General features: G+C 49.5%; 1 protein-coding gene across 1 annotated transcript in view; it reads right to left on the reverse strand.

The window, feature by feature from the left end:
• PHF20L1 (PHD finger protein 20-like 1) overlaps positions 1–632 on the reverse strand; it is a 105861-nt gene extending 105229 nt beyond the window's left edge. The window contains exon 1 of the mRNA XM_018563078.1: positions 452–632. Coding sequence (XP_018418580.1) covers positions 452–457 — 6 coding nt within the window. The 5' untranslated portion in view covers positions 458–632. The remainder of the gene's footprint in view (positions 1–451) is intronic.
• Positions 633–12612: the final 11980 nt, after the last annotated feature.

Below are 12612 nucleotides of genomic sequence, written 5' to 3' on the forward strand. Positions count from 1 at the left end.
CACTCTCGCGTCACCGCTCTCTCCTTCACTCTCGCGTCACCGCTCTCTCCTTCACTCTCGCGTCACCGCTCTCTCCTTCACTCTCGCGTCACCGCTCTCTCCTTCACTCTCGCGTCACCGCTCTCTCCTTCACTCTCGCGTCACCGCTCTCTCCTTCACTCTCGTGTCACCGCTCTCTCCTTCACTCTCGTGTCACCGCTCTCTCTTTCTCTCGTGTCACCGCTCTCTCTTTCTCTCGTGTCACCGCTCTCTCTCTAGTGTCATCTCTCTCTCCTTCTCTCTGGTGTCACCGCTCTCTCTTCCTCTCTGGTGTCACAGCACTTCCCTTCACTCTAGTGTCATCTCTCTCTGGTGTCACACCTAGCTACCTCTCTCTCTGGTGTCACCTCTCTTCGTGCCAGCTCGCTCTCCCCCGTGTCAGTTCTCTCCCTCACTATCTGGTGTCTCTCACCTCCATGCAGTTTCCGCACAGCGCAGACCGGACCGGAGGGGACGCTGCTCCTCCTGTCTCTAGTCCCGGGCCGTCCGCTCTCCGGGGAGCCTCATCCTCTCCAGCAGTCGCTTATACACCGGACTCCCCTCCCGCTGCTTCACAGAGCCCCTCAACCAATCATCTACCGAGACGTCACTGGCCTGAGACGCACGACTTCCGGGTCAACGCGTCCTACTGGGACGCACGGGCGCCGTCTCCTAGGTGAGGAACAAGTGACTTCCGGCGTGGATCGCTGGGGCTCCTCCCCCAGCTGCAGATCAGCCGGGTGATCATGTGACAGACCGGGCTGTGTGGGCGGGGCCGGTCTCTTCCTACAGGCCTCGGCATGTCCTCACCGTTACCCGCAGATATGACCTGAGCGATTACAGAGGAGCTGTAACAAAGCCGTGTATACAGTCCATAGAAAGACTATGAGGGGAATTCATCGAAACTGTCTGGAGCAGTTGCCCATAGCAACCTATCAGCTTCTCTCTTTCATTTTCAAACCTTAACTGAAGAGAAAAGCTGGTTGCCATAAGCATCTGCTCAAGATTCTGTCTGCTCCATTTTTGATACATTTTCCCCAATCTATCCCCTGTACTGTGCACACCATAGCTCTGCATAAATTATCTGCGCTATATACATTAATAATAAAGACCGCTCACTGCTGCTCTCTCTCCTTATGCAGGGTGACTGGTCCCTTCTCTGCCCCCTCCTGTAATAAAGACCGGTCACTGCTCCTCTTTCCTTGTGCAAGGTGACTGGTCTGGTCTCCGCCCCTCAGTGTGATCAAGACCGGTCACTGCTCCTCTTTCCTTGTGCAGGGTGACTGGCCCTGTCTCTGCCCCCTCCTGTAATAAAGACAGGCCACTGCTCCTCTTTCCTTGTGCAGGCTGACTGGTCTGGTCTCCGCCCCTCAGTGTGATAAAGACCGGTCACTGCTCCTCTTTCCTTGTGCAGGCTGACTGGCCCTGTCTCTGCCCCCTCCTGTAGTAAAGACAGGTCACTGCTCCTCTTTCCTTGTACAGGCTGACTGAACCTGTCTCTGCCCCCTCCTGTAATAAAGACAGGTCACTGCTCCTCTTCCCTTGTGCAGGCTGACTGGTCTGGTCTTCGCCCCCTCCTGTAATAAAGAATGGTTACTGCTCCTCTTTCCTTGTGCAGGCTGACTGGTCTGATCTTCGCCCCCTCCTGTAATAAAGACTGGTTACTGCTGCTTTCTCTCCTTGTGCAGGGTGACTGGTCTGGTCTTCGCCTCCTCCTGTAATAAAGACCGGTTACTGCTGCTTTCAAGCGGTCAGGAGAGGAAGATGAGGCAGAGCCATTGTGGAAGAAAAGGCTGTCATCTTCAAGTCTGACCGGCTTTGAGCAAGTTACAGAGTTGGGGAAAGCCTCCCCGTTGGGTAACCTGTCATGTCGGCACATGATCGGCACTTCATTCTGCTTTTGGCAGCTAGTGAGGTTACACAGCAGTGGGTTTCCCTGCTGCTGTGTAACCTAACACGGTGAGCCCAGAGCTACAAGAGCGTCTGATTTGGAGTCAGAGGCTTGAGCTCTTTGGATGGTTTGGACCAATGGCAAAGCATCATAGGTTCAATAAAAAAAAAAAAAGCACTGCCAACATCCATCTAGATGGCTCATCAGTGATGACAGGGAGGCCCCTCCATGTCTCCCCCTTCTCTCCTTCACACATACCTCGGTGACCAGGCCTAGAGCGGACCGGGGATTGCCTCACCTGCTACTGACCTCACCGCACATCTCTGCCTTGCAGTGCAGGAGAGGGGTGGGAAGTCCACTGCAAGAGTTTATTTTTTCCCTTTAGTCCCCCATGTAACATTGTAACTAGGGATGCACCGATACCGATACTAGTATCAGTGCCGATACCGAGTATTTGGGCAAGTACAAAGGAAAAACAGTTTTCTTTCAAAATTGTCAGCACTTTTTTCTTTATATAGTAAAAAATTAAAAAATAAACCCAGCAGTGATTAAAAACCACCAAAAGAAAGCTCTATCTATATCCCAAGAAATGTATAAAAAAGGGATGCATCGATACCGATCCTAGTATTCGCCCAAATGCTTCGATGCCTAGCCCGATACTTTCGGTATCAGGAAGCCAGGCAGCATTACACGCTGCCCGACTTCCTGATTGGCCGGGAAGCTGGCTCCATGCTCCCTCGTCACTGGTGTGACATACCGGGAAAAAAAATATTGGTACTCGTACTCGGTGCATTCACAGCTGAGGCAGCTGAATGTCAGCAGGCAGCGGCTGGGAGCAATAGCCAGCCTGTTATTGGTTATTTTAAATTGCAATAGCAGGCTGGCTATTGCACCTGTCCACTTGTAGGCGGGGTTCACTCTTGGGGTGTTGCGTGTGTGTTCCCTTTGGGTTGGCTGGGTAACCCCGTGCATGCAACTTGAAACCAGACACCCCACGGTCAGGGGCCACGGCCTTGGCCTCCTGCAAACACTCCCTCACGTGTAGTACTGCGTACACAGGGCCTCATGGCTTCAACCGCCTCTGCGGCCTTCGGCGCTTCCTCCCCCTTAGGGAGAAAGGCCACCCTGAACGGCACCCTGTGTCAGGCATTGCCCCATTGCGCACCTACCCTCCTCAGATGGTTACAGCCACGATACAGTCCAACATCACACTCCGGTTGAACCCCACCTTTTCAAAGGTTGGAGGGAGAAGAACCAGTCCACACAGATAGTCTTTTTGTTGATTTTACTTGAAGGTAGAACAGAACAAAGTATACGTTTCAGCCACCCCCGGGTGGGATGACGGCACAATTCTTGTTACTTGCATGGTAATACACTTTAGAGAGAGAGAGGTACATCAGCCCAGGTGCAGCCCAGAGTCACGACTTACTTCGGCCATAGGCCCACTGGCGAATATCGTCAGTCTTCTAGCACTTCACTATTCTCCGGAATCCCATCCATTGTCAGTCCTAGCACGGTGGGTTTCCCCCTGTGGGGAAACTAGGGAATCTTTGTAGCTCTACATAGTCCTAGGCCTGGTCCTGTCCTTCCCATGGACCAGCCTATATTCAAGAAACAGTCTCCCTCCAGAGACTCTGCAGACAGTCTTAGACTTCTTCTGTACTCCTCTGAACTCAACTCTTTCCCCTCTCGGGCGCCCCCTGTAAATCAACTCTCCTGGGACACAGAGTCTTCCCAGGCCAGAGCTGCATCTATCTCCAGGGCCCCATGGGGGCATCTAGTGACCGTTGGCCATACTGCACCTACCTACACACTGCTTGCTATCAATCAGCAGAGGTGGGAACTGAAGGCGGACATTTACCTTCAAGTCCTCCTCTGCTGATTGGCAGTGGGCGGATGCAATAGCCAGCCTGCTATTGGCTAATGAAATGTAAAATATCCAATAGCAGGCTGGCTATTGTTTCTAGCCGTTGATGGGTGACTTGACGCTGGTGTTCTATCAATCCGAGGGATTGATAGAACACAGGCAACAGAGGGGGCAAGGGTGAGAAGAGAAGGGAGCGGGGCAGGTGTTCTATCAAAGATTGCGACAGCGGTGGAATGTGTGACCAGTCACGTGGTCATACATTGTTACATAATCACGCCCACTTTTTTTGGAATATGTGACCGGCAAAAGGAGAAGAATTCCAACACTTTCTCAGCTGTTCCAGGGCAGATCGGCATCGCAGATGGTATGTGCAGCAGAACCGATCTGCCCTGGAACACCTGATTGGTCACTTCTATCCGACTTTGTGGAATGTGAGAACGCAGTCACAAAGTCGGATGGAAGTGACATTTCAGGACTGATCGGCTGTTCCAGGGCATATCGGTTCTCCTGCACATACCATCTGCGATGCCGATCTGCCCTGGAACAGCTGGAATTCTTCACCTTTTGTCGGTCACATATTTTACTGCTGAAAAAATGGGCACGATTACGTTAAAATGTGTGGCCAAGTCACCGGTCACACATTCTAACACAGTCACAATCTTTGATAGAACACAGGCAGAGGAGGAGGAACAAGGCGGGCAGCAGAGGAGGAACGGGGCAGGCAGAGGAGGTGGAACAGGCGGGCAGAGGAGGTTGAACGGGGCAGGCAGAGGAGGCAGGAGTTCCCTTAACTGGAACTAAGGGGCCAAGCCCAACCCTTGAAAAACAACCCCACACCATAATCTCCCCCTCCACCAAACTTTACACTTGGCACAATGCAGTCAGGCAAGTACCGTTCTCCTGGCAAACGCCAAACCCAGACACGTCCATCGGATTGCCGGACAAAGAAGCGTGATTCGTCACTCCAGAGAAGACGTCTCCACTTCTCTAGAGTCCAGTGGCGGCGTGCTTTATACCGCGGCATCCCACGCTTTGCATTGCACTTGGTGATGTAAGGCTTGGATGCAGCTGCCCGGCCATGGAAACCCATTCCATGAAGCTCTCTACACACTGTTGTTGTGCCAATCTGAAGGTCACACGAAGTTTGGAGGTCTGTAGCTATTGACTCTGCAGACAGTTGGCGACTTCTGCGCACTGTGCGCTTCAGCATGTGCTGACCCTGTTCTGTCATTTCACGTGGCCTACCACTTCGTGGCTGAGTTGCTGCTGTTCCCGGTTGCTTCTACTTTGTTATAATACCACTAACAATTTTACGGATGGACTTATTGCACAGGTGGCAGCCTATCACGGTACGCTTTCTTTCACATATGTTTGTAGAAGCGTCGGCATGCCGAGGTGCGTGATTTTATACACCTGTGTCCATGGAGGTGATTAGAACACCTGAATCCAATGATTTGGAGGGGTGTCCCAATACTTTTGGCAATATAGTGTACCTTCTCTTCCAGTTATGCAGTACTCAGTAAAGCATTTAAAAAGGCACCTAAAGGAGAACTATGGGGTCAGTGTTTTCCCCCATAGTTCTCCTTAGGGTAACGGGAGGACACAAACTAGCGTCCTCCCGTTACCCTAAGCTCAGTATACAGCGAGCTACAGCTCAAGGTCGCCTAGAACTATGAGGTGAGTGAAAAGCACTCACCTCATAGTTCTCCTTTAAAGTGACTGGCACCCAACATGTCCCTTCACTGGCCAAGGATCTGCCACTTTTGTATATTGTATGTTAGAAACTTCAGTGGGGTGGGGAGGGCGGCATTAAAGGACCCTGCCTTGGGGCGGCAGAGGGAGTAAATCCGGGCCTGGGTATTGGTGCAGATGCCGAGTATTTGGCCAAGTACCCCTACTCGCCCAAATGCTCCGATGCCTAGCCCGATACTTCAGCTTCTGGTATCAGGCAGCCGAGCAGCGAGTCATTACACGCTGCCCAGCTTCCTGATTGGCCAGGAAGCCGGCTCCATTCTCCCTCGTCACTGGGAAAAAAATATCGGTACTCGTACTCGGTGCATCCCTACCAAAAATGTTAATTTTTGCCTCTGTTCGCACAAAACGATCGTTCACAGAGATTTGCAGGGCGAATGGCTCTGTGAATTGTTTATAAATAGACCCTGACCAGTCCAGGAAATTGTTTTCAGCCTTCAGAGCTGTGATGGTTTCACTGAAAATGGCTCAGTAATGCCACACTGTACTCATATTAATTTTATATCATTGCTATGAGACAGACAGAGCTTTATTGTACTTAATAACCACTGGGATTTATTTTATATTTACTATTATTTTACTATTTAACCTTTATGCTGCCAGAGCCTTTTTTTAGGTCTGAAATGCTCATTTTAGGCCTGAAGATTCCTTAACCACTTCCGGGCCGCAATACGTCTATAGACGGCGGCCCGTTAAAGGAGAACTATGGAGTTAGGGCTTTTCCCCATAGTTCTCCAGGTTAAAACAAGAACACGTCTGCTGCAGCAGCCGTGTTCTTGGTGTCGCTTTTAACAGCCAGGGATGGCTGTTAATGTACAAGCAATCCAGCGTCTGTACAGCCGCCAGATTGTTTGTACCGTGCGGCGGCGACCTCCCCACCGTGGCCGCCAATGTCTTCCCTGGGCAGCGCTGTCCCCGTGCGGTGCCCGGGAGCGGCTCGGCGGGTCTCCCCGCAGTGATCAGAGAGAGATTCAGCAGGTCTCTCCTCCGATCACTGGACCCGGAAGTGATGTGCATTACATCACTTCCGGTGTCACTGTACACAGTCTCCAGCTCTTAGAGCCAGGAGATGAAGCTGTGGAAGCAGATATCTGCTTCCTCAGCTTCTTTGGGGTTCCTAGGTGACATTAGGGGTCGGAAAGACCCCTGATGTCTCCTTAAAGAGTACCTGTCACACCCCATCTGCTATTACATAGGGGGCTTGTTAGCCCCTATGTAATACCGTAGCAATATGGTTAGTGTAAAAAAAAAAAAAGTGTTTAAAAGTTATAAAAATTAAAGTAACATAAAAAAAATGTAAAAAATGCCAAAATAAATTTTTGAAGTCCCCCGCCCCTCACGTGCACGCAGATACACACACAAACACGCGTCGGTGTGCCTACGTGCAAAAACAACAATTGCGCTACACATGTTACATATCGCAGTGAACGCCGGGGGGAGAGCAATAATTCTAGGGCAATCAAGCACTAAACTGATGAGCGGTAAAAACATTTAAAATGTTCCCTATAGGAAATTTGGGGTATTTACTTTTTTTTTGCGGCTTCACGGGCGAACACAATTTTAAGGCTTGACATGTTTGGTATGTAATTACCCGACGTGATCCCGTCTTTTATATTGTACCAAAAAATTGGGTATTACATACTGTTTCTGTGCACTAAATTTTAATTTAGTTTATTTTTTCCTAAAAATACTGGTTTGATAAACATTTGCGCAAAAACCGTGCGATGTAAAAAATTGCAACTAGCATTTTTTTATTCTACAGGACCCCTGCTTTCAGGACGTATATCATTGTTTGGGGGTTTGAAGCTGTTTTCTAGCCAAAAGGTTATATTTTATCATGTGTGCGCAAATAGTAAGAAAATGCCTCGGACAGCAAGTGGTTAAATCCCACGAGAATTTGCTGACAACAAGAGACCCTGTAGAATAAAATAGTGGCAGTCGCAATTTCTTTTGACACAGAATATCAGATCAACGCTTTATCCAACTCCTATGTTTCGTAAAAAAATACACTCAGTTTAATATTGGTGAGCACAAACACAATATAATGCCCAATTTTTGGGATAAAATATAATAGATGCGGCTGCGCCCAGTAAATAGATACCAAACATGTCAAGACGTAAAATCGGGCATGCCTGTGAAACGAAGAAGACCTAAGTTTGTTGCTGTTTCATGGGCATGTGCAGGGTCGTCGCTATAATGAGGAGCTAGGCGGAATCAGATTAGTATACCGTCTTTAATCCAGCCCCCAGACCAAAGCGAGCAGATACCTAGTCTGCTGCAAGGGTTACTTAGGATAATTGGGGTTCACACTGAGCGACATTGGATATTGCGTGTTTTTCTGCGCGATTCACGCTGAGTGGCTTTGAGCTACATTGCGTGATATTGAGCGGCAGTGCACATTTTATCGCGCTACGTAGCGCGTTTTTGGGCGAGACTTCGTCGCTGCTACATTGGGCTGTAACCAATCAACAGCGATCTTGATGTGACATCATTCTTTCCTTCCATTTTGCAGTGCAAAAGTCACCCTTCCGTAGCGCAAAGTCACGCAATATCGCCGGTAATGCCCAATTTTGCGCGACACTATAGAGTCTATTGGGGCCGAATCGCACGACATCCGCGGAAAAAAGGGTCATGAACAAGGGACAAGCTTGAGCGACGAGCTGTGAGAGGTGAACAGCTCCATTGAAATGCATTGGACAAGCTACATAGAGCGATATGCACAATTTCGCGGCATAAACCGCTCAGTGTGAACGGGGCCTTAGGGTCATGTGGGGAGGGGTCACAGCCCACCTAAGACCCTACATAATCCTTGTGAGACCCCACACAGCCCACCTGAGACCTTGCACAGACCTCCTGAGATCCTGCACAGCCCTCCTGAGATCCTCCACAGCCCACCTGAGACCCCGCACAGTTCACTTGAGACCCAACAATGCCCTCTTGAGACCCGACACAGCTCTATTGAGACCCCGCACGGCCCTCCAGAGACCCCACACAGCCTTCCTGAGACCCTGCACAGCTCACTTGAGACTAGGGCTGCAACAACTAATCGACATAATCGATCATAATCGATTATTGAAAAAGTTGTCAACTTTTTCAATCATCGATTAATCGGCTTCCGATTGGTTGGCCCTGTTCACGGCTCCACACACGCTTCGCGCCACACCTCCTCCCCACCTCACGCTCGCCGCTGCCCTACCCGCCCGGTCGCATCCACGCTCCACATGCCGCACCTCCTCCCTGCCTCACGCTCACAACTTGACTTCCCCTCTCGGGCGCCCCCTGTAAATCAACTCTCCTGGGACACAGAGTCTCCCCAGGCCAGAGCTGCATCTATCTCCAGGGCCCCATGGGGGCATCTAGTGGCCGTTGGCCATACTGCACCTACCTACAGGTATACTACTCTGATTCCACCTAGCTCCTAGACCGGTCCATGCAGCCTCCTTTGCCCTGGACTCCATAGGTCTAAGCCTCAATGACTTAATCATGTCTAATGCAGGTCCATTGACTTGCATTAGACTTTGAGGACACCGAGGGACATACCACGACCGGAGCCCGGAGCGCGCGGGGGGGAAGAGGGGTGAGTGTTGTCCGCCGCAGGACCAAGGATCAGGGGAGTATGTATCATCTGTATTCTGGCCCCAAGAGCAAAACATGCTTGGGACGAGCATAGATCTAGACAGAAAAGGTTAAAAAGGTCAAAAAGGGGCCACATGGTCTTTTACTGCCATCAATCTCATATGTTTTTATGTTTCTTTTCTCCGCTGCCCCGTTTCCAGGTGGTGGCCCAACTTGTCAAAGACCTCTGATGAAAGCTATATTGCAAACTGACATGTTTCTCCTGTCGCCATGACAACCACAAGTCTCTGCAACAAAACCACATTTTCCATAATGTTCATCTTGAAGGCATTATATGGAATGCAGAACTTCACACACATGATGAGCTCATCCAGGCTGCAGATCCAGTATGCCATTATAGCAAAGAATTATATGACTTCATGCTAAGACAATACGAAGCCCGACTGGGCCTGCCTTACAAAAGTCTTGCTGCCCATAGCAAGCAAACATATTTCTCACTTTTTCCCATGTTGCTGTATTGGATGAATTGAAGAAGACATGTCCCGTGGTGTTTGTGATGGACCCCCGTACTCAGGATGAGTATGTCCGCCGCTGTATTCTTCCTTGCTCAGGAGATATTGCAAACCGCTCACCTTTAGCTCCCAGTTTCCCCAGTCACTGGTCGAGACACGAGTGTAGGGTGAAACAAACTCTCCTTTATTGAGCAACTGCACAAACTTTTATACAGCAAGTTATGAGATCAGATTATAATCCCATCACATCCACCTTGCCTTCCCCAGACAATTGGTCTGCTCAACACCAAAGGGTTTCCCCTGCTAACAAGCTCCAGGCAGCCATAGCAGGAGCCTGGCCAGAATGTCATTATTCTGAACTCCTTCAGAGTACAAAGGGAGATAACGAGGGATGGTGCTGATAGTCTTTTCATAGCCAGGTCACACAGCATAACGCACTTAAACATAACCCAACTCCAATACACATTTAACTTATAAACTCATCACCATGTCGTCACATAGCTCCCCCAAGTTAAAAGATGGCAGACCCGGTGAGACCCTCTACGGGTCCACTTGGGGATGTCCATGCTGTTAGTCACCCTTCCAGTTCTGTTTGGCGGGATAGTCCATCGGTATTACCATTGGGTTTCCAGAGCCGGTATTGAATTGGCAAATTGGACGGCTGTAGGGCCAGGCTCCACAATCCTAGGTCCATAGTTGCTGGGAAGGAGGCAGGCTGCCAGGCCCCTCCAGGAGCCCAGGTCACGATGGGCTCTGTGTCATTTCTCCCCTCCCAAAGGTAGACTAATTAGGTCCCAGTCCCCCAACTGGTCTGGACCTGCGTTTCTCAGGCAGCATAAGTCCATAAGTTTCAACCACAGGACATCCTGCCTCTGGGGAGAGATGTCATCTGTGCCTTTCTGAGAAACATGCTGCCTCTGGAGAGAGGTAAAGCCAGAATCTTCTGGACACCATAACCCTCTCCTGGAAGAGAGGCCGGTTTCCTGTTCTCCCATGAAGGTTGGAACAGGCAACAGTGCGGGACATAGGCCAGTGGGGAGATTCACCTTCAATGTTGGTCCGGGTGACCACTAACTCTAGTATAGAAAGCAATGGAAAATCCAAAATTTTTGAGTTGTTACAGGAACAGAAGGGAAATCTTCCAATGGGGAAACCTCTTCTGATAACAAAGGTTTTCTTTAAAGATTATGTAGACTTCAAAAAAGTTGGAGGTATGGATAGAATGTAGAAGGGTTAGTACCTCTGTTAGCTCTCCTATCTGGGAAGTTTCACGTTCACTGTTGATCCTGGTGACTATTATTGTAAAGTAGTCACCACTCCAAGCTCGGTCCTGTGATGGACTACAATGTCATGTTTAGTTTACTCATATGTATAGAGATTGTAGTCCATCACGGGAGTGAGCCTGGAGTGGTGACTACTTTACAACACACACAGGGACCATGGGGAACAAAAGTAGCCCCCCTCCAGAAGGAAGGACAGCACCAATTCAGAGATGATTGGAGGATCCACAGCCGAGTGATACACAAATAAGACACATTCCTGTAATAGTTAAGGTACTTGGATGTATTTTAAAGATTTTAGGGTCGGTTCACACCACAAAGGCTGCGTTCCATAGCGTTCGGCCTCTGAAACGCACTGGATCGCAAGCCGGCCGGTTCCCGGATTCCGGGTGCGGGCGATTGCACTGCAGGCTGGGGTCGTGGCTGCGGTACCAGTGACTTCAATTCACCGCCATGCCACCTCCCGCACCTGAACGCAGTGAGCCGGCCGGCTTGCATTTCAGTGCATTCCAGTGGCCAAACGCTCTGGAACGCAGCCTTTGTGGTGTGAACCTGCCCTAACCGCCTGAGTTTAGTGTCACTTTAAGGAAAAAAAAGCCCTTGAAATGAAAACTAATGCAGTCACCACATCTAAGGAATGGTAAACGTCAACATAAGACACCTTTGCTCTAGATACAACCTAAAACCTCTTATAGGCAATTCATCTCATGAAGATGATACTACAGTATATACATCAATGGACCTTTTTTGATGCACAGTAATAAAAATTGGCTGAGGACAATGGAACGATTGTTGTAACTATCAAACAATTTGTAAGCTGGCTGATGGCATCATATGTTAGCGTATCTAGTCCAGCTACATCTGTTGCAGCTGATCTCTGAGAATGCCTCGGATCAGAGCTGAAGTGTAACAGGAAATGTGACCTCATTCTGTCTGACAGCCACTGAGTGCTCAGACTGTTTTTGAAAGGAAACAAGAAGGGCTGAAAAAAAGTGAACTGCCTTTCGCAGAGCTGCAGAACAAACAGATATCACAGAGCGGCCATTCACATCTACAGGAACACTTGTGGAAGTTTGCTGCCAATCTGCGGAACGCAAGGAACTGGATTTCCAACTCTGCCGTTCCATTCCGATCATTGATGATCCTCTAATTGATCGGTTTGCTCCACCGCGCCATTGAGAAGTTACTGCACCAATGCATAATATTCACCGAAGACGTCCAGGAGCCAAATTCTGCAACCGACTGGAGATACTATAAACTGAGCTGCTGGTAAGTGATGTTTGCGTTTGCGATGGTGAGGGGGGTCTTTGTTGCTAAAGTAGAACTCCAGAGTATTAAAATGTTAACCCTTGCAGTGGGGCTACCCCTGCACTGCAAGGGTTACCTGCTTGTTTCGGTCTGGGGGGCTCAAATAAGGAAGATATGCTCATCTGATCCTCGGTCCCGCCTGGCTGCTAGACCAGTCCCCCAGCTTCTTCTCTTGGCGGTTTAAGCCCCCCTGACATCATCCCATCTATGCAAAGTCCATTGACTTGCATTAGACATGAGGACACCAAGGGACTTTCCACAACTGCCACAGGACCAAGGATCGGATGAGTAGATTGAAGGAAGAATACACATGTTGCTTGTATTCAGACAATATTTGCTGATCCAGGAGTTCAGCTTTAAGTAAATTGTAGACTGACTTGGGTCGGTGTCATTTGAGCTTGCGGGAGA

The sequence above is a fragment of the Nanorana parkeri genome, unplaced genomic scaffold (assembly GCF_000935625.1).
Source record: "Nanorana parkeri isolate BGI_ZX_2015 unplaced genomic scaffold, ASM93562v1 scaffold629, whole genome shotgun sequence".
NCBI lineage: Eukaryota > Metazoa > Chordata > Amphibia > Anura > Dicroglossidae > Nanorana > Nanorana parkeri.